At 41.4% G+C, this 21,351-nt stretch overlaps 3 protein-coding genes across 3 annotated transcripts; 1 reads left to right on the top strand and 2 right to left on the bottom strand.

The window, feature by feature from the left end:
• Window positions 1–8,410: 8,410 nt before the first annotated feature.
• Window positions 8,411–10,733, bottom strand: apoeb (apolipoprotein Eb). The gene is made up of 5 exons (XM_029504164.1): window positions 10,637–10,733; window positions 10,345–10,406; window positions 10,085–10,238; window positions 9,625–9,912; window positions 8,411–9,535 (listed from the first exon to the last, which is right to left on the bottom strand). Exons 2-5 carry the CDS (start codon window positions 10,385–10,387, stop codon window positions 9,193–9,195), a joined length of 828 nt encoding a protein of 275 aa, XP_029360024.1. The 5' UTR covers window positions 10,388–10,406; window positions 10,637–10,733; the 3' UTR covers window positions 8,411–9,192.
• A 4,711-nt stretch (window positions 10,734–15,444) lies between these two features.
• Window positions 15,445–16,815, bottom strand: LOC115044868 (apolipoprotein A-IV-like). Its single transcript, XM_029504166.1, has 4 exons — window positions 16,755–16,815; window positions 16,625–16,675; window positions 16,270–16,420; window positions 15,445–16,162 (listed from the first exon to the last, which is right to left on the bottom strand). The coding sequence occupies exons 2-4, from the start codon at window positions 16,662–16,664 to the stop codon at window positions 15,598–15,600; spliced, it is 756 nt and encodes a 251-aa protein (XP_029360026.1). The 5' UTR covers window positions 16,665–16,675; window positions 16,755–16,815; the 3' UTR covers window positions 15,445–15,597.
• A 2,184-nt stretch (window positions 16,816–18,999) lies between these two features.
• On the top strand, window positions 19,000–20,237 carry LOC115044867 (apolipoprotein A-IV-like). Its single transcript, XM_029504165.1, has 3 exons — window positions 19,000–19,110; window positions 19,243–19,393; window positions 19,482–20,237. The coding sequence occupies exons 1-3, from the start codon at window positions 19,071–19,073 to the stop codon at window positions 20,056–20,058; spliced, it is 768 nt and encodes a 255-aa protein (XP_029360025.1). The 5' UTR covers window positions 19,000–19,070; the 3' UTR covers window positions 20,059–20,237.
• Window positions 20,238–21,351: the final 1,114 nt, after the last annotated feature.

The raw sequence follows: 21,351 nt of genomic DNA, 5'->3' as shown, positions 1-21,351 counted from the left end.
TAAAGTCTCTCTTTCTCTTTGCCACCGTCTCATGCTTCCTTCTCCAAATGCCCCGATTCTTGTATTCAGTTAATAAAACCCAATTCTTGCCACAACAGAAAAAGTAATCAATATGTTATCAGAAAACACAAGAATGAACTGAATGTCACTGTTCATTGTCTTTCTAAGGAAACATGCCTCACAATTTAGTTGAAATCTGCAAACAATGTTTGTCAATAATGTCATTTACATGATTATAACTATTCCCTATTTGGCTTCTTTTCTTGTTTGCAGAAGAAAGCAGACATAACCAGAACCACATCATGCAAAGCCTGCAGTTTTATTTCAATCTCATTCTGTTTTGTTTTGTTTTTTTTTTTTGTCTCAGACAGCAGTATTTCAAGACATCATCAGTTGGATTCTGGCTGATCAGCCGCAGTTTTAAAAGGTGTGTAGCTCTCAATGGATGTCTGGAGCTTCTCCCACATGGAGCTTTTGACATCAGAGGCCCATCCAATGTAACTGTCAGTCACTGGCTGGATGTGGTCTTCATAGTAAGCACCAAGAAAGCCCAGCGCTGTTGTCCCAAAGTCGTGGACTTTAGCTTTAGCTTCTCTATGAGATGCAAAAGTACACAAATGAGTAACAAGGTACATATAACTTCCACGCACAAACGTGTACACAAAACATTTTTGCAATTCTGATAACTAGCAATCATTTACAGACAGGTCCATGTTAGTTGAAGTAATGAGCAATTGATGAGCAGAGTGCATTCAGAAATACCTGGCTCTCTCCACCAGCCTGCGTAAAAGTCCTGGAGAGTCCATTTCTTCTGAAGGCGACAACTGGGCTGAAAGTGCCGGGCATGCTGCAGAGGATACATCAGTGAATGACAGCAAGGACACACAAGCAAAAAAAAAAACAAACAAAAAAAAAAAAAACTCTGAGATAGCGTGATTAAGGCTGAAGACATAAAACACTTTTTTGTAAGCCATACCTTGTATTATTAGAATGAGACTGACAACAAGTAGTTTTGTATGCATCTGCCACGGAGAAAAGAGAAATACAGCAACCAAAGGTTTGTCATTTTAGATGTGCCAAATTCAACAAAGCAAATTCTCAGCACTTTATAAAGACGGTTGTTTTCTTTCAACTCTGACTTCTTAAGATTGAAAAAAAAAAAAATCATATCTGATAAATTCAATAATTTGAGGGGGGGAAGAAAGTAATTACAAAGACCCTTTACTCTACCTTTTCCCTTAGCTCCGGTCAACAGAAGTTGAATGAAACACATGTTATCAAGCCATTTTATTTGCGTAAGATGACAGCGTGAACGTTGGTCTTGATCGGATGACACTTTAACCTGTTGTTTTTGTCTTTGCTTCATGGCACTGTTCACTTGACAAAAATTCAAAACAACAGTTCTTTCACTGAAATGGAACAAAAACTTACAGTCCCTCAGACTGTTCATTATGTTCTCGTAAATAAGAAAACACTAACATAGATAAAGCAGAGATACTCGGCCTAAATTTCCTGAAGAAATTCAGTTTAGGTCTACTTTAGATGTGAGATTCAAAATACATGGTCCGTGCAGGCAGCTTTGAACAAATTTTTTTGTTTTGTTTTAGATTTGATCTTGTTAGTTTGATGGTATAATTGTGATAATTTTTTCTTTGGCCTGTTAAATATTCGCAGTTTTACAATGTTAACGTTGGCATTCAAGTGAAGAAACATTGCTTGTTTTGATCTGGTGAACTCTTGGTATCATTTAAAGATCAATATTAGCATTAGAGTTCAATAACTGTCTGAATGCCCTTTGGTTCTGATATGTGAGCCCATTTGATATAGGCCAGTCAAAGTCTCTGTTCTGTCGGGAGAGATATGGGTTTTAGTGAGGACTGGAAGTGGGAGGGGGGCCAAAGAGATAAACATTTTTAGCCAAGCGCAGCATTCTTTGAACAGAGTACACCACAAAATCAATTTCATCCTTTCATTACTGAGCCACTTGATCCACGTTCTGAGTAAGACCAGCGCATAATTAATGTTGAGATTAAAGTTCGTAACTCTGTTACATTATCAAGCCTGGTCACACAGCTGTCCAAACATCTGGGATCAACATTTGTCTTTGTTTTCGAATTGTGTGTAGGGTGTTGAACATCTGAGCTGTGCTACAGATTTAAAGATGTGTGTGTGTGTGTGTGTGTCTCCCTGACATAACTAGCATCAGAAAAGTTATAGAATACAGTAATTTTCCATTTTGTTAGATGCGCCTAGCTAAAACTAATGCGGGTTAATTCAATACAACAAACGTTCAATAAATCATCTGTCATGAAGCCGACACTGCAGAGAACGTTGAGCGGTAAGAAGCTGTTCAATTCTATTTCATTATGTGCATACAGCATAATATCAGAATATATTGCAGGACTGTTGTATTATGTTGCATTAGTTTCATTTATCTGCACCATTAACCTGAATTCTGTACGTGCGTTTATTTTATACCAATTAAACATACCATTTATTGGCAGAAACATTTTTACGTCGGCTAACTTGTATTTTATATTTTGTTTGAGATACTTTAGTGTTGCAAGTAATCAATACAGGCTCTTTGCATGGACTAGATATTGTGTAAAGCCTGAGGGTGATAGAGGCCATCCCTTAGTACTTTTGTCATGACTTTAACGCAGTAGTATTTGCAGACAAGGCAAAACCCAACACCTCTAATCTCAGAGAAAAGATGTGTCCATTTCAGGAAGTGGATTTTTCTCTGAATCCAATGACTGACACACAAACTTTCTTTCACATGCACAGAGGCAGAGGCTGTGACATTGTGTTTTAAAGTTAATTTCAGCCCCAATAGCTGCTCCAGTGTGATCTAAAACTATGCAGGCTGTGAGCTCCATGCGCCAGCTGCTGACCTCTGTCATGCTGTTCTCTTCTTTGGAACCGATTTCAGTGAACTGGGGCAACTGGTGGATTATTAACTCAGCATAAACAGTGACTTTAGCCTGGGAGTTGTGAAACGCTGGAACAGCAGCCATGTTGGCACTTGCCCTTTGTTACTAGTTATTGACACAAATAATTTATTGTTTGTCAGGAGCTGCTGGCTGTTCTTTAATTAAGGTGATCAGCTTTTGTACCCATTGATATGATAGCTGCCAAGTATAAACAAATGATTTAGTGGAATTTCTTGAAATCAGTTCAATTAGATTTGGATGAGTCATTGTCCACTAAGATGCTACTGGTAAGTTTATTTTTCATAAAATGGGCATCTGGAACATCTGGACATCTACTTCATAGTAAATTATTATTTTTTTGCTCCTGCTCAAATAGTATTGCAAATTAAGAAAAGTGAGGCACAGTAATTTCTCACTAATCTGGAGAACTGATACCAACTGGAAACATGTCTCGATGAGGTGTTTAGTGCCAAGAAGCAAAACTTCATGGCATAGTATGAGAAGGCATGTAGATAAGAAATGATTGTCAATCATAGTGATATTTTTGATGAATCTAACTTTAAAACTCCAAGTCTTAAAGATTTTTATGTACCTTGATCTACTTAATTGTCAAGAAATATGTAAAGAAATCACCATTAAAAAAAAAATACGATCGATACCAACAAATAATAAAGAAATGAATAAGATATAAGTTTCCCTGGAATAAAAAAGGAGAGCAACGTAAAATTAACTTGAAAATAATCCAGGTTCTCAATTGTAAACAATGTAATCAAAAATATTTTAGAGCTCTGAAATGAATAGAAAAACAGTTTTTTGGGGTAATTGATATGAAGTGATGTGTTAGACATGGATGCCATACAGTGATAAACCAGAATTGTTCATTTATTTATGTCCAACATGTAACACATTAATTACAATGAAAGAAGTGTGGATTTTCTTTACATTGATAAATAATGATGCAAACACACATTTTATTTTTGATGACTGTGGACTTTCCACACGTTCTTTCTTCATATAGAGCACGCTCAGATTTATAAAAGGGAAAAAAGACACACAGAGAGGCCGTGTCAGTTCTGGGTCTGATCAGGATCAGCAGGTTATGTGACAGTCAGTATCCCAACATGACTCAGGTGTGAGGGTCGAGGTGATGGAGGTCAGGATGGATGCAGGGGGAGACTGATCTAATGTTGAAATTTGTCCCTCAGCGACTGAAACCGCTCTTCTAACCAGTTTCTGATGAGGAGAGTTTAAAAAAAAAAACCGTATGTTACCCAGAGTCAGTGTGCACGTGTGTATTAACGTGGACGTATTTGTTATGTGTGTGAGCACCTACTTGGAGTTGACGACAACGCCGCTTTCTCCGATGCTATGGACGGCGTTCTTGGTCCTCTCCACCAGGTTCCTGCCAATCTCGAGCATCCGGTCGCCAAACCTGGTTATCTTATCACTGACCTCTTCATCCTGAGCCTCTGCGGGTGATGGACGGGGAGAAAGGAAAGTCAGTCGACGTCACGTGGAGGGAGAAAACAAAAACAAAAACAAACAAAAAAAAAAAACCGCAACAGCGAAGTTACAGAAGTTGACAAACTTTTATAAAAGTTGACATACCTGCGCATGCGACAAATGCCAGCATGAGCACGGCAGCTGCGAGGTACAGTTTCATGTTGTCTGGAGAGGAGAAAGGACAGAAGACAGGTTGACAACGTAGAGCGGTACAAAGGTAATTGTTTGTCTTTAAAAATGGCGCCCCCGTGCGTCAGCACCACAGAGAGGGGACAGCTCCTTTTACGGCTCTACGTCATATACGTAATAAACCAAATATTCAATTATTTAACAATAACACCCCCCCCAAAAAAAAAAAATAATAAAATAATTTACTTAACCTACCGCCGTATTTACTATTTGTTTGACGCTTTAGACAAAAGCTCTTTCAAACTCTTTCCTTGTTACGTTTCTGCGTCCTCCTGTTTATGAAGCAACTCTAACTTTTCACCTCTTCTTCTCACAGTGATTAAAAAAAGAAAAAGAAGAAACATAATGTGAAACGTACCTGATTTCCGTCTCAGTGGAAGAATAAATCGAGTGCGATTGAGCGTCTATGTGTGTTGCGCTTTATAAACGCGCGCGGCTCCCGGACTGTGACGCAAAAGCCACCAGACGTTGGGTCAACGCGTACACGTGGTAACCTTGACGAGCCTCTGCCCCCTTTATTGATCAACACCGATGTACATGCATTAAATCATACTGTTAATGACACAGATGAATAGTTCACGGCTGCCTGCGTTATGCTGTAAGACTGTGTGATAAGAAGCCCGCTGATGAGAGGACTCTATCTTAAAGTCACCACGTACCGCTCCCAAAAAATTATGTTTTGATTGTTTCAATTCCAGAAATGTATCATTATTTGCACTCTTGTAGCTGAATAACAAGTTAGAAATTATATAACAGGTCCTGGCTTGGTGATGATGAAATCGAGTCCACAGTTCATCATTCAGAAAGTGTGCTGTCGATACATAAGTTTAGATGCAGACAAACATTGTGTATCATTGAGAGCTTTATTAAATGGACCTTAGTTGAATGGAGGCTCGTGTGAACCCTCCGCGTTGGCCAAGTAGTATGTCAGCAATGCATTTATGTTAAGTTGTCAGGATTTTGATGTCGAGCAACTTGACTGAGGTGGTGAGACAGAGTCTGCTGTAGAATCAGAATAAACTTTCACAGGCTTGACTGTCAGAATAAAAATAACAACAAATTGTCTTTTCTTTTCCATTCGCCTTTTTATCTTTTATTTGTGACTATTGCATTGATGGAATAAATTGTGCTTATGGACAAATTATATTATCACAAAAAAAAGTACTTCATACAATTGGGCATGCAATTTGAAAATAAAATTAATTTCAAGTTTTAAAATCAATTTAACTCATCTGGAATAGAAAGTAGCATATTATGTGAAATTGTTATCACAAAAAAAAGTACACATAAATTAGCTATGATATTTGGTCAAGATGGTGTCTCCTGCCAAGCGCGCAGAAAAGCATAGATAGCAAAGTATAAATGGAAATTCTTTAGGATCAAACTTCCACCACTGCTCTTTCGTTTTTTTGCTTTTAGCTTTTATCCCATATGCTGAGCAGAAGTAACTGCTCACAGACTCATGCAGACTCCTTTGGTACTAATCTATTTTTCATCTACTTCTCTGCTGTTTCTTTTCACCAGATTTCCCCTTTCCTAAGAGGGAAGCAAGTCAGACAAGCCACATGTGGTCCATCTCGTAAGTTAGCATGCATCAGAAAACAGTACAGCTGGATGAACTACAGTAACCCAAGTTAGAGCCAGGAAGTCTGGGTCTGATCATTTAAAGGCTTCATCACTACTTGATATGTCTGTTTTCACACCAAGTAGTCTGCTAAAGGACAAACACCCATTTGTTGCTGGTGATTTGGCCTATAGGGTGCTATTGCTATGAAGAATGGCTGACAGTGGTGTTAAATGAGCCTTCACATGGCTCAACACTCACACATTACCTCTGAAAGACTAAATCTCCATCTCTTTTGTAATGTAGGGGCCAGTGGGTTTATGTATGAGCTTGTACTTGCGTGCGTATGAGCGCCACTCGAATAATTGCATGAGGCACAGGGCGTGAAAGTGCACATCTTGCATGCTCCCAATTTGCAATAACAAGCTTACAAAAAGTTGTTTTTGTGTTTGGCTGACGGCTCCTGTGGTGACTGATGTTATGTGCCAACTCTGAAGGGGAGGGAGAGGCTGGAGAAAAGAGAGGGGGGTGTAATAGGAGGTAAAATCTCTGCAGGGGTGTTTTTGGAGGGGTTACTTGCAGTCATGGTCTAGCTAGCACCTGCTAATTTGCTGTGACTTTTTCTTTTTGTTGCTGTTATTGTTGGGCAGTGCGCTGACTGCAGACACCCAATAGGAGCAGACAGAGCAGAAGTGCTGAACTGTCAGGATGCTTGCGGTTTTCCTGTTTTCACCATCCTTGTCTGATCCTTGCAGCAATGGACAGTTTTATGCGGGAGTTTCACTTGTCTGGTGTTCAAAATAAACACAGGTTCCTGAAAGGATGATATCATAACGGGCAAACACCCAGTCATTCTGTTAGTCATCCTTTCGCTTTACATGCAATGCTCTTGAACACAGATAGGAATGGTAAACATGTTTTGTAGAGGTGAACAGCTGTACGTCTTTCAGAAACACACATCAATAAACTGCATGTTATTCTTCACATCTTCCTGATAGTCAACGGCTGGACGTCAACAGATGGTGCCATTATAATTACTGTATGTGGTTTATGTCTGAGACCCTAAGGCTGCTGTGAACCCCATTTTCGTTATTCCCTTAATCATCCAAATAATGGAAAATATAATAATAATAATTGAATTAATCTTTCATCACATGTGTGCTATTCTTGACACTTGCCGATGTAGCGTGTCTTTATGAAGCAAATGTAGTTTACTTAACCTGCCAAGAAAGAAAACACAGCTGCATCTTCATGCAGCATGGATTCAAGTAGAGGGGTCAGAGGAGAGGGGATGAACGAGGGACAAATGGTGTCCTCTGCTGGGCTCTGCCCCGCACTTCAAAGGAAAAATCCTGCTGAGTTTGGGGAGCAGAACTTGGACTGCAAGAGGGAGTTGTCAGACTTTAGGTCAGTGATGGCCATCTTTCCCCCCTATGCCGGCTTTTCAGCACACACATCTGCCCAGATGTGGCAAGCTGTAAAACCCTAATTTCAGATGTCCATCCTTTGCATTTGACGGCAGCAAAACAGTCAAGCAGATCTGTTTTGTTATCACATGATTCCAAAGTAAATTTGGTTTTATTCCTTTTTTCAACTTATTTTGTTTTAGCAGATTACATGTAGGAATTGTACGAAATGCCAGAAACAAACATTGCAATTCAGTAGTAGGCATGCTCTCTACAAATATATAAATGAATAAATGAATTTCTCTTATTGGCCTGCGTATTGTGTTGGGCACAGAATGTTCCCAAAGGCCTGCTGGGATCTTTAGCGAAAGGAATCTGGGGGCAGAACTTGACAAGTCTCGACTCGAAAAAAATAATCGACTGAGGTTTTCGCGGTTGGTGGGTGTCTCGATGTGCAGAGCAAACAGAGAGGGAGAGATGTTTGGGGTGGAGCCCACGTACAGAGAAACGAAAGAAAAATGCCTGTTTTTTCATGTCAGGATGATTTCATTCTGTGAGAACAATAAATTAAAGCTACTGTTGAGCAAAGAAATAGAGGTTGGCCGTTTTGTTCATGAGTGAAAAGGTGGGAAGAAAAGTGCCAAAGGATAAATGCTCTTATCAATTTTTACCATATAAACTTGTGATATAAAGACTTTTATCCTCCAGCAGATTCATTTGTGTAAATTTCCTTACTCACGTATCTGAGCCTCATCATAAACAGCAGAACACTTTTTGTGTTTGATCGGGGGAAGCAAACAAGTGGAAGCAGCACATCTTTTCTAGGTTCTTTATTCACTCAGCACTGTTGAGCACATTGCAGCCACAGGCAGGGCGCTCACAGTGAGCAGCATATGACATATGGAACACAAAGGGACAGTCTGCGCTGAAGAACAGGCAGGCAGCATTAGATTTCGCTCACTGATTGTCAGACTTGCATCAAATCATTTAACATTCACTTCTCTGTGAAGCGCAAAACAGAAAGGATACTTTTTGTGGTATCGGTTCTAGGCGAAATGGCAGAGACATGACTTGTACGTGTCCCAGCGTATTGGTCATCACAATCCAGTGCATTTATTGAAATGAAAGACACTTCTGTTTGGTTCTTTTTGGGGTGGTGTGGGCTGAAATCCCTGCCTCAAATTCAGCAGTTATATTTACAACCAAACAAAGGGCAGGAAACACAAGATAAAAAGTGAGGGGGAGGCAGGAGCAGATGGCTAGAACAGTTAATTCAAAGAAGCAAAGCAATGCACATCACAATGTCTCCTGTTTGTGGATTTAAGGCTGTTATTAGCATTGGTGTTCAGTAAGAAAGAGAGGTGACAAGAGAAGAAGAGGAACGAGCCCGAACAGACATTTATCGGCTGACTGTTCCGTGAAAGATGCTCTCCATCCTCCTTCCTTCCTCTCGTCAGCCCACTTACTCGGAAACTTCAAGTACCCAAAATGTAGATATCAGTAAACCCCCCTCCAATGTATAAAGACATCTGTGGTTTATACGTCTCTCCTACAACCACCAACCATCTACAACCCTTATAAAACCTGCAGTCTTTCTTTAGGCAGCAGGCACTTTGGCCTTCTCCATCATGCTCTCAAACTCTTCACGGATCTTGGTGGCATAGGGGGTGAGCAGCGCGGTCAGCTCGTCAATCTTGCCCTCCAGGGAGGTGCGCAGCTCTTGGGCCGTGACCTCCATCTGGGTCTTGAGGGTCTCAGCCTGAACCTCCAACTGCTGGCCCAGACCCTCGGCCTGGCTCCTCAGCATGGTGGAAAGGTCGGTCAGCCTCTTGTTGGCGGTGTCACCGGCTTGTTGGACGATGGGCTCAACGTGTCCTTTCATGGTCTCCATGTTCTGGGAGGCACGGGACTGGACCTCACCCAGGTAGGTAGCCACGGTGCTGGCGGGGAAGAGGAGCGAGTCATTTCGGTTTCATATACGACAACAACCACATAAGGTTTTCAGTCCGAGACTCATCAGCCTACTTACTTGCGGATCACCTCGGTGTCCTTGTTCAGGCGCTTCTTCAGCTTGTTGGTGTAGGTGCTGATGCGGTTGCGGACGTCATCGGTGTTCTGCTCCACCATGGTCTTGAGCTCACCAAGATACTCAGTGCTGCGCTCTTTGGCATCCAGCATGTCATTGTGGAGTTTGTTTGCCAGGAGCTGCAGGTCCTGGGTAAGCTGACCAGATGGGATCTCAGTGTAGGGACCCAGCTTGGTCTGGATTTCATCACCGTATGTTGTCAGCTCAGCCATGGTGTCAGTGATCAGAGTGCTGGAATGAGAACAAGGAGATGGTCACGTAAGAAACCGTGGCTATTTCGTTAGCTGGTCAGAATATAAGATGTGAGGGACACAGGAGTATTTGGGAACCAAGAAGTGGACTCTATCGGGGAAAATTTTAATGAGAAGGCAAGATAAATTAAAAAAAAAAAAAATCAACTTACTCAAGTTCCCTGCTGAACTGAGAGGTCTTCAGGTTGTGCACCACTCCATCGGTCTTTGTGTTCAGGTCAGAGATGTACTGCCAGAAACGCTCCACAGTTTCCTCCCAGTGGTCTTTGGTGGCATCAGCCTGGGGCAGCACACGGCAGTGGCAGCCTGTTGTGGGCACATGTGGTAAAGCGTGGGTTAAACACATGAATACACACCAAATAAAAGACCTGCTAAAACTAACAAAACTGATAAAACTAAACAAAACACTCACCGGTGATGACTGCCAGAGCGAGGATCAGAGCCACAGCCTTCATGGTTGTTATTCAGATTCACCTGAGAGAGAAAGAAAGGGGGAAAAGTCAGCAAAAAAAAAACCAAAACTTCAACAAGAAAATAACACAGACCAGGACTTTAGAACGCTTGAAAAGCTTACAACAACAAAACAAATAAATCAAGTCACATCCAGCAACTGAGCTGTTTAAAATGCAAGCATTTTAAAAGTAAGACTCAGAAGGACCGATGTCTTGGAGGATGGGATTAGACTCGCACTGTGTCCGCCTCACCTGAGATCAGAGCTTCCTCCGTGCTGCTGGTCCCGGACTGAGGGCTTTTATACGATCCGGGAGGCTGCTGCCGCTGCGGGTGTCGCCGAGGGGGGCGCGGCGCGCGTTCACGTGGTGATGATCCTGTTTTCTTCCACACGGCGGCCGAAGTTCTCACCGGGCTGATTGAGCAACCGGGCTGTGACAGGATTAACGGGGTAAAAGTTACCCTTCCACCATTCATCTTTGTGTCTGTTTTCTTTCTTTCTTTCTTTCTTTTTTTTTTTAAACTTTCTTTCTATTCAGCTCACTGAACCTTTCACACATTTCTGCCTCTTCCCCGTTACATGCTTTTACATGTTTAATCAGCATTAAACCAAGAAAGAGATTAAGTCAAAAATAAGCATTTTGCATCAGACTAGCCCAATGCTGTGATATTTGGTGGATAAATGTGTCTGTCTGTCTTCTGCATTCAAAAATCACATATTCTTGAAGCTCTAAGCCTTCTGATTGTACTGTTTAAAGTTTCACAATGATGTGATTTAGGATACAATTGTGTTTAAAAAATATTACAAATTGTACTCTTTTTTTGCAGTAAAGGTATGGTTACTTTTACTTGAGTCACAGATTTGGAAACTATATCTGCCACTGATTTTTACAAAGCTGTTGTTCATCATCATCAAGGGCTACAAATCCTCCTGGCACCAGGATGTAACTTCTAAGTGTCACATATGCATTTCTTTTCAAAGCGCCCTGCCACCACTGATCGTTTGGACCGTTTGCACCCCCGACAGAAACACAACACCCCACATATGAGGTACTTTTCCATAACAATCCCCTCCCTTCAGTTCCAGTGTTTAAAGTAGCTCATTGTTTTTGTTCCTATTACATGCTCCAAATGTGCATGTGATATAAATGCTGTACTTGTTGTACTTGAATGAAGTAGTGCTGCAGATTCCCAGATCTCTCAAGAACTAAAGTGTCAGCACTACAAGATGGGCATGTTCAGACTCGGGGACACAATCAGGTTCTGTACACCCCCTGTCGAAACCAGAAATTATGGGTAATAAAATACAGAGCCCGGATTTTAAAAAGAAAAAAACAAAAAAAACAACAACATGATGGTAATGAATAAAAGAACAGACTTACAAAGGGGACATTGTTGGGACACACACTCTCCCTCTGTCTGTTTTTTTTTTTTTTTTTTCATTGAAAGTTATTTACCACAAATTTCCAGGATTTCGAAATTGGCTGAATCAAGAGAAGTTTGATGTGGAAAGAAAGTGTTTATTCCAGCGTATTGAGCAACAAATATACTATTGCATATTCCTATATATTCTATGCTTACCCCCACAATATTTGGCTTGTCCATCAGACAGACTGCCAAGTTTCTTGTACTGGCAAAGAAATTAAAATATTGTTGGCAGAGTATCTTCCCTAATAGATAAAAAAAATTAAGAGGCTGATTAACTACCATAATATTACCGGTCACCTATAAATAATTGGTCATACCTGAGAAGTCATATTATTTATTGGATGTTTGCAGGTTATTATTGTGATGTTTCCTGCAGTGCCCATGTGTAATGAACTTTGCCCTTTAGGACTTTCTGTTGTCAACCCACCAGATTTCTGTGTTCTCTCATTTTTCACAGGAACAAAGATTACTTGTGTACGGCTTGGTCAGATACTGCGACATCTACATGTGATATCCCAAAGAGGTCAATTTAGCTTTCAGCAGAGTCTGTGCCAGATTGTCCAGCTATTTTGCTTTGGATTAAAATGTTCTTTGCTGTCTTTTAAAGGACATTCAAACAGTTAAGGGAAAGTAAAAACCCACCTTTTTAAATTGTAATTGTAATTAACTGCGTTCATTTTAGCTCTTCCTTTGTGTTCAATTTTTCTTGTGTTTTGTTCTTCATTTGGCTTTTCATCTGTAGTTTGTTTAAAATTTACTTTTACTTGTATTCTACCTTGAGTTTGTCGTATCTTTGAATACCTGTAACAGCGCGTTACAGTTATTAAAGTTTTAATTCAAGGCTTTAACCTGTAAAACTTTTAATGGTATCATATTGCAATAGTGTGTAACTTGTAGAGGTGTGTGGCACACAGTAAGATATATGTTCAGCTAAACAGCAGTCCTTGTCCAGGTCATTCATTCATCTCCAGGGGTGCTGGAGCCAAAGCCATGCAAGCACGGGGGAAAACATGCAAAGTCTGCACAGTTAGGCCCCAGGCCCAGGAACAAAAACCTGGGACTTAACAACTCTACCACCGTGCTACCCAGTCCAGGTCAAACACAAGCAAATGAAGACCATGTTACACTGCCAACCAGCACAAGAGCAATTATTAAGCCTGACCCTGTAAAAAGGGGATGCTAGCAGGACAAAAGGACACATAGCAAATGGGGAAGTGAAGCTAAGAGCATCAAAAACTTTGAGGTTATACAGTAAAATATCTGAGTCATCTAAACTACTGCTGCTTCTCCTTTTGCTCCATAGCAGCAGAGCTAATGTCTGTCAGTAGGGAGTGTGTGAGAGGGCATCTTTAAATAGTTTGAACCAAAGTAACCTCAGCTTGCTGATGATGTTTTCTGGGAGCTGTTTTGCAGAGCTTGGTTTTTGGTTAGATGGGTGATCTCATGCCAACGGAGCAGTGAGAGGTCTGTTTGGATGAGTCAGCAACGTCGCTGCATTTAATGTCTGTGGGTTAAGAGCTGAGGAACTGGATGTCCAAGTTCAGAGGTGAATGTTTTTCAAATAACCTTGCCCCCAATCATCTGGCTCTGAGTCAAAGTGGTATCAGCTGATGGAGATGTGTGCTGACAGATCTTACATTTATGGCACCCTCTCTCTCTCTGGTGAGAGGACACACACTAGTGGCAAATAGTCAGGGTGAGATAGTAAACTAATGGTGTGCTTTTCCTTGTAGGCTAAAGGTGCTGATGTCTAACGGAGTTCAAGCTGAGTGAAAGCTCAGTAGGTTGGAAGTGTGTGTCTTCATTTTAGATATCGCTCTATTGGGATGAGGATTCTGTGAAATGTAATCTAATTAAACGATTTGTTTTGTGTTTTGGCTGACATTTACTTCGTATAGAAGTATATTTCAGTATATCTCAGCCAAAGAATTGGATGCTGAAGGAAACAACTAACCATGCTATGTCCAAAGAACCCCCAAAGCCAGACATTTACCTTCATATTTATCATATCAGTATGAGGATTAAAGTAATGACTTTCTTTTTCTATCAATGCATCAAAACCAGTTTTGACATCCTGCCCTGCCCAGCGTTATGTTTCAATAAATCTAGACAAGTCATGAAAAGGGATCTTAATTAAGAACACATTTGCATTTTATTTGTTGTTGGTATTTTTGTTTTTCAGGAGCTATAAGTTTATTCTGTTTATGTCTTAATATATATTTTGACTGCTTTCAAAACCTCCAGGTCTTCACATCTTCACAGTTAGGTATAATACCCTACCTAACTGTGAAACCACTACACACTTTAGTGTAACGCGTCACACTGTGTGTGTCTTTTGGAGGTGTGCACAGTGTAGATATTCACGTTTATCTACACGTAAAAGTTTCTTATCTAATAGCTTTCTTCTTTTAATTCTATCTTCTTTTACTTCTGTTATTTACTGTCGTCTGCTTTCATTTACTCTATACTGAGCTGCTTTATTGAACAATTTTCCCTCTTTGAGGGATTAAAGCGTTATCTTAACAGAAGAAAACCCAGTAGAAGTTTGACAGTATTTAAATACTGTTAATTCATCAGGAGCGGTATTAAACGTTTAATGAACAGCTAATCAGAATGTAACTGAAAGCCTCCACATAATCAGACAAAAGATGAAATTGCAGGTGTGCCGGGAGGGTTAACAGTGTGCAGAGCCTGTGACAGCTGGGGGCAGAACAGAGGAATGTTGTTTGCCACTGGATAAGACAGCGTGGGAGCAATCTAGCAACAGGGATGGAGGCACAAAAGGAAAGCTAAAAACAAGGCTTTCGTGAATTTCCAAGCTTGCAGAGACAAACCAGGACATGCCCTGCTCAATATCCAAAACTCAATCTTAGCAGGGTGTAGCAGGCGAGGGAGGGGGGAGGGGTGCAACTAGGTATTGAGCAAAGTGGTAAGGTTTTATTCTGCCCTGAATTGTGAATGGAATGAACATAAAAACTTTCTTGCTTTCTTTGAATTTTTAAATCCAGTCAAAACTGAATGGCTGCTGTTTCTCACATGAACCTTCTCTGACATAACTTTTCAGAGTGTGCTCACCAGAGGGCACTCATTCTTTTCCAACTGGTTTGCCCCGGCGCCGAAATGTTCCTGTTCTTGATAATGATGTCTGTAAATGTTACTTTCATTTAGTTATTGATTTCCCAGAGCAGCACAGCGGCGTAGTGGTTAGCGCTACTGCCCCACAATAAGAAGGTTGCGTGTTTGGTTCCCAGGCCTGGGTCCTCTCTGTGTGGCCCTTCCAAAGACATAATGTTTAACTTATTTGGTGACTCTAAACTGTCCGTAGGTCTGAGTGTGAGTGGTTGTTGGTCTCTGTCTGTCTCTGTGTGTTGGCCCTGTGATGGGTGACTCTGCCCTCGCCCAACATGAGCTGGGATTGGCTCCAGAACAACCGCAACCCGGAAACACAAGAAGTAAAAGATGAAGGAATGAATAGTGATTTCCCTTCCATGCTTAGTGTCCTGAAAGCTTATCACTTAGTTAATTCATCGTGGCTTTTTAAAGAACACATAAGACTCACAGATAGATTTTTTGCTTTCACTTTATTCCCATAATCTGGGGAGAGAACACTTTGGTCACAGACCAACACTCACTAATCATAATTTATTTATTTTAACACTGTAAATATAGCTTTAGATTTTTTCGCATCTCAAAATTGGCCAGCTCGAGTCATGTTGTCACAGAACAGCAACATGGGCGCGTTCCTGAAAGTATCTCTTCAGATGTAATGTCTTTCTGTCGAGCTGATTTAGTTGGCTTTAACAAAGGAGTCGTAGAGGGTGGTGAGGCGAGCCTGCAGGTCCTGGGCGTAGGGGTCCAGCCTTTCCCTCAGCTCATCAACGTAGGGGGCAGCCATTTCTTTCACCTGCTCGGCTCTCTGAGTCAGCTCGGTCTGGACCTGCTCAGTCATGGGGGCCACGCGCTCCTTGAAGTCCTGCAGATGCTGGTCCACCTTCACCCTCAGGTCATCGGTGTAGGGTCCCATCTGAGCCTGCAGATCCCTCACACTCTGCTCCAGGTTGGCTTTCAGCTCCTCGCTCTTCTGCATCAGGGTGGCCCTCAGGGACTCGGAGTCCAGGGTGGCCAATTCCTGCTTGAGCTGCTCAACTCTCTGCTGAATCTGGGTCTTTATCTCCTCCGTGTAGGGCTCCAGCCTCTGCCTGACTGTGGTGATCTCTTGGGTCACACGCTCTTTCAGCACATCAGCCTCTGTGCTAACTTTGGTGATCAGGTCCTGTGCGACAGGGGGAAGCTGTCCCTGGAGGCTGACTGCGTACTTGTTGGCGAGGTCAGCACTTTCTGTCAGACGGGCACTTTACATGAAAGAGAGCAATGCGATCAAATTCAGTCGAAAGTTCTCACTATCTGCGATGTAGAGATGATCATGTCACATGTGGTCGTACAGTTTTGTATGACATACCTCACATCCTGTCCAAACTGAGACTTCCTGATCATCTGGAGGGTGTCATCGGCTGTCTGGGTGGCTTTGGCGACGTAGTCCCAGAAAGCATCAGTCACCACTTCCAGCTGTGGCTTGGGGGCATCAGCATAGAAGAGGTTGGCATTACAGCCTGTTGGATAGAGAATAAGATTAGTTTGAGCAAATCTTCAGACCTGCATTAGAGCCCAATGTCAAGTTTAAGAGCTGCATTTTTATCCTTCACCAAGACTTTTAGATTTTAACTTGAAAATACAAATTGTTTTGTTTTTGATTTTTTCATTGTCACGAATGTAATATAGAATAATAACAAATAACAAATTTCTGTCCTACTAACCAGTGAAAACGGCAAGGACGAGCACAACGAGGACCTTCATGGCTCTAAGACCTGAAGACAAGAAAATAGCAGTAAGCCACCACAGCAAGAGATAGACTGTCAGACAGGACTTCTTTGTTTTTTCTCTTACCTGAGTTTGCTTGTGTATCAGCAAGTCCACTTGGTAGCGCTTGTGTTGAGCTAGTGAGGTTCCATAGCTTATATAGCCAGCAAAGAGTTAATGATCCCAAAGTCCAGGTGCTAGTGCCCCGCTGTCATCCAGCCTCGCCCTCCTATCTTCTCTGACACACAGCAGCACTAACATGCACAAACCCATGCTGTTATAACAATTCTCATGCACTCCAAGAAAATAACCCAGTTTGTGCAGCTTCATATATCAGTGATTATCAGGCTGATGCCACATTTTTTATTTAAAGTCATGATTATGCTGCGCAGCTTCACTGCCTTACTAGATATCAGTATCGTATGAACGTGTGAATTATCAATGACGACGAAACAAAATCTATAGATTAGCCCCTTAAACAAACCCTGTCTTAACAGGTCTCTGTAATCACTTAGTTATTGACTTTTATCAGCAATAGATAATTCTCTTCAGACACAGAGAGATCCTCTGTCTTTAATTTTCCATATGTCAGATACACATTATGCATTTTATTGTCTCTTCAACGTAACTTCAGGTTCTAGTTTCAATGTTCGGCAATCTCAGTATGTCTGGTCAAAGTTCAGTAGACTCCAACACCGTCACCTATTGAAGGACAAAGTAACTGCCATTTCACACCAAACATGCCATAGTTCAATTTTCGGAGCGGAACTCAATTTTAGTGCAATAGCTTTTAAGTTGTAAATCTTTTTTCTCTTGTAAACAAATAAAGATCCTTTTCATTTTCTGTGACCTTAAGCATTAGAGAGAAGAGATATCCTATAAGACTTAAGCAAAATGTATTCCCTGCTTCTTTTCATGTTCTGAAAATTACACTCTAAGAAGCAAATACATTTTATTTTTAACAATAAATCCTCTCAGTGACTTCACAGCCTAAGGTGGGCATGAGTTAAATCTTTCTAATGCAACATCAGAAAGGTAGATGCAGAAGAGAAGATGCAAAAGTAACGAGATAATTAAGGCTGTCTAAAAATAATGAGACAATAAAGGAAGCTGTTGGAGTAACCGACTCCCCAGACAGTTCGACTTTCTTTGTTCTTCTCATTCTAATAAGATTATGAATTCACACATCGAACTCTGCAAATTCTGATCACAGCAAAACAAAGATAACAAAAGACCAAAAAAAAGGATCAGGCAGATAAACGTCTAGCAGGGCCACTTGGTGGAGTTAAAAGGTATCTGTCGCTTTTGATTTAAAAACAAAATGGCGGATGCAACATTATTGTGCCTCATTGCGTCAGATTTTAGTTTCTCTTCTGTCACATCTTGCCTTAATTAAGATTAAATTCAGGCTTCATTTTTAAACCATGAAATGTATGTATGTCTTACATAATTCCTACAAAAGTCGAAACGAAACGTCTTCCGGTGGGGCTTTTCATCTCTTCATGTTGCTGTTAGTCTCAATATCCTCAAGAGAAGGTTTCTGTATCTGACTTGCTGTGATATAAAAGAAAAATGCATTTCTGTGCAAAGTGCTCAGTTTAGGCTGAGCATTTCAAACGCTTACACCCACTTCTGGTGATGCTTAAATGTGCTTATCGTGAAGAGTGAGTTCTTAGTCTTTTTCTATTTATGGCATAAAGGACCAGTGACAACATTGAGTGCCTTTCAGTCTTCATCTCTCTTTCTACCTGTTACTCTGAAAATAATTGATTTCAGTATTAAACCATGATAAATAATTTAGGGCTGGTTACACAAATGCACAAAGTACACCTGAGGTTGGATGCTGTAAAATATTGGGTGTGTGATTATTTTAAGGAAACATTTAAGTGCCTCGTGTTATTTTATTCATGTTGCCTGAACCAAATACAAAGTCCAATAGTGTAAGAAGAGCTTATCTGCTGTTATCTGGTTTCTGCTAGACTATGTGGATAGTAAAATCTCTATATCCTAAACGCTTTCTAAAGGGAGGTCGGAGACCACTGCAGTATTTTCTCAGGGTTTTGTTGTCAGGACATTCCTATTCCTAAAAGGCACATAAGCACTGTATTGCACAAATATTGTGACGGTGTGCGTGCGTTGTAGCCCCAGCAGTCATGTGAGAAGCATGAAGAGAGATTTGTGACAGCATGGCAAGGACTCCTGGACTTTGGGTCTTGACTACAAGTGTCACCTGGCCTCAGTATATATACACGGAAGCAGCACTTTGACACAGTCACAAACGCACTAATTCCTGAGACATACTCAAGCAAAAAGCAGGTGAGGACTACACAGCAAATATAAATGTTTTGACTTTGCTCACGCAGCTAAAAAGTTACCGAACTTGGAAATTGTTTTTCAGAAGTCATGAAGGTGTTCGTGATACTCTCTGTTGCCGTGCTGTCAGGTGAGTGGAAAACCTTTTTTTTGCATGCGTGTCATTTCACTACCTCAAAGATAACTTTGGCTGACAGAACTCATGAGCAGAAGAAATCTGAAAATCTGAACAACTGAAACTAATCTCTTCACCATCAAACAGGTTGTCATGCCAACCTCTTCTACGCTGATGCACCCAAGCCACAGCTGGAAGTGCTGACTGATGCTTTCTGGGACTACATCGCCAAAGCCACCCAGACAGCCGATGACACCCTCCAGATGATCAGGAAGTCTCAGTTTGGACAGGAAGTCAAGTAAGACCATCGATGACCTTACAAACTAGTTCCCTGTTTTGGTGTTTAACAGAGCCCTGATAATCTAACCGATACTTTGTCCATCTAGTGCCCGTCTTGCAGAGAGTGCTGACATCGCTAACAATTATGCAGTCACACTGCAGAAGCAGCTTCCTCCTGCAGCCCATGACCTGATGACCAAGATCTCCGCAGAGGCCAACGTGTTGAGAAATGTGCTGACCAGGGAGCTAACCACTGTTATGGGCAATCTCGAGCCCTACACTGAGGACATGAAGACCCAGATCCAGCAGAGAGTCGAGCAGCTCAAGCAGGAATTGGCCCCCTACGCAGATTCCCTGGACTCAGAGGCCCTGAGAGCCACCTTGATCCAGAAGAGCGAGGAGCTGAAGGCCAACCTGGAGCAGAGTGTGAAGGATCTTCAGGCACAGATGGGGCCCTACACTGAGAATCTGAAGCAGAAGGTGGACCAGCACTTGCGGGACTTCCAGAATAGTGTGGCCCCAATGACTGCACAGGTCCAGCTGGAGTTTAGCCAGAGAGCCAACCTGGTGAAACAGATGGTGGCCCCCTACGCTGAAGACCTGAGGGAAAAGCTGGACCCCTACGCTCATGACCTCCAAGCTCAGCTCATATCCCTCTACCAGTCATTTGTCAAAGCCAACTGAGTCATCCTTCGTCATCAGCCTGCTCCATCACTGACCAAGATGTCGCCCGAGTTTGGCCTACCTCTGTTGTGTGTGTTATATTGTAAACCAACTCAAACTCAGTGTATACCCAACACATCTTATTTATTGCTAAGTGTAATATTTGCAAAGCAAATCTCTGCACTTGTCAAACCTGTATATATTTACTTTTTTGTGTGTCGTACAGTTGAAAACTGTAGCTTTTTGTAATTTCTGTAAGTTAAGAAAAAATAAATACATGAATCTGGAATATGTGACTCATCAGATCAGTTTTGTTTGTAGTCTCTAACGGGATATTTAACTAATCTAGAAACCTGGTTAGAAAATGTCTAAATGCTAATGCCATCATGGGGGGACTTGCGCAGCACATGTGCTGGGTTTTTTTGTTTTCCTTTTTCTTTTCTTTTTCCCTAACCCTAACCCCCCCCCCCCCCAAGCAGGTGATTACTATTTTGATACCATCTGACTTGTTTTAACATGTCCTGGCACCCAGAGGCCAACTCTTGTTCTTGTTCCTGTCATCGCTTGTCATGAAACTGCACCTTTCTGTAGTCAACAAACTGCTGTGAGAAACCTGGATGACCAACATGAAGCCGAAGAGGTCTAAACAAATCAGTTATGGGCTGATCCCAAGAGTGCACAAAAAAACAAAAATTGATGAATAGGGTTTGTTTTTTTTTTACTTCTACTTCAGGTAACGGAAATTATCTCAACACCACGGAACTCTTTCTGCTACAAAAAACAAAAACTGCGTACCCTCTCATTGCTGTACACGACACACAACCTTATCCTTCTTGTCCTGCCCATATTGACCATCCCTGCATCCAACGTGGAGGTTCAGAGTCCACTGACAACAGATATACAAACCCACATGCACGCACAACACACACTAAGTACATTTTCCCTGTTTACATCAACACAGATTCACTCATTATTCATTGCCAAAAAAAAGTCACCTATAGACTTGTGGGTCTAAATTTTCTTTTCAAATGTAATTCCTTTGAAATTCAATTCATTCCAACATTTGTTAAGTGCAAAATCTACTGAGGTGCAAATTGGTCAAACTACCGAAAATCCTTGTGAGTACTTCCAAATGCAAATCTAATCACACATTTACTTGCGTTGGCTTGTTTTAAATCTGATTAGCACTTGCAGCACTAATGCCACTGCATTGTCAGTCAAGATAGCCAGAAGGCATTGTTAAGGACTAGATCTAAAAGCGGATCTAAAGCGGAGGGCCTGGCTGACGTTGGCCTCTAACACAATCAACGACGA

This window comes from Echeneis naucrates, chromosome 6, assembly GCF_900963305.1.
Source record: "Echeneis naucrates chromosome 6, fEcheNa1.1, whole genome shotgun sequence".
Classification (NCBI taxonomy): domain Eukaryota; kingdom Metazoa; phylum Chordata; class Actinopteri; order Carangiformes; family Echeneidae; genus Echeneis; species Echeneis naucrates.
The sequence above is the reverse complement of the archived record's forward strand: the minus strand, read 5'-3'. Positions and strand labels throughout refer to the sequence as shown.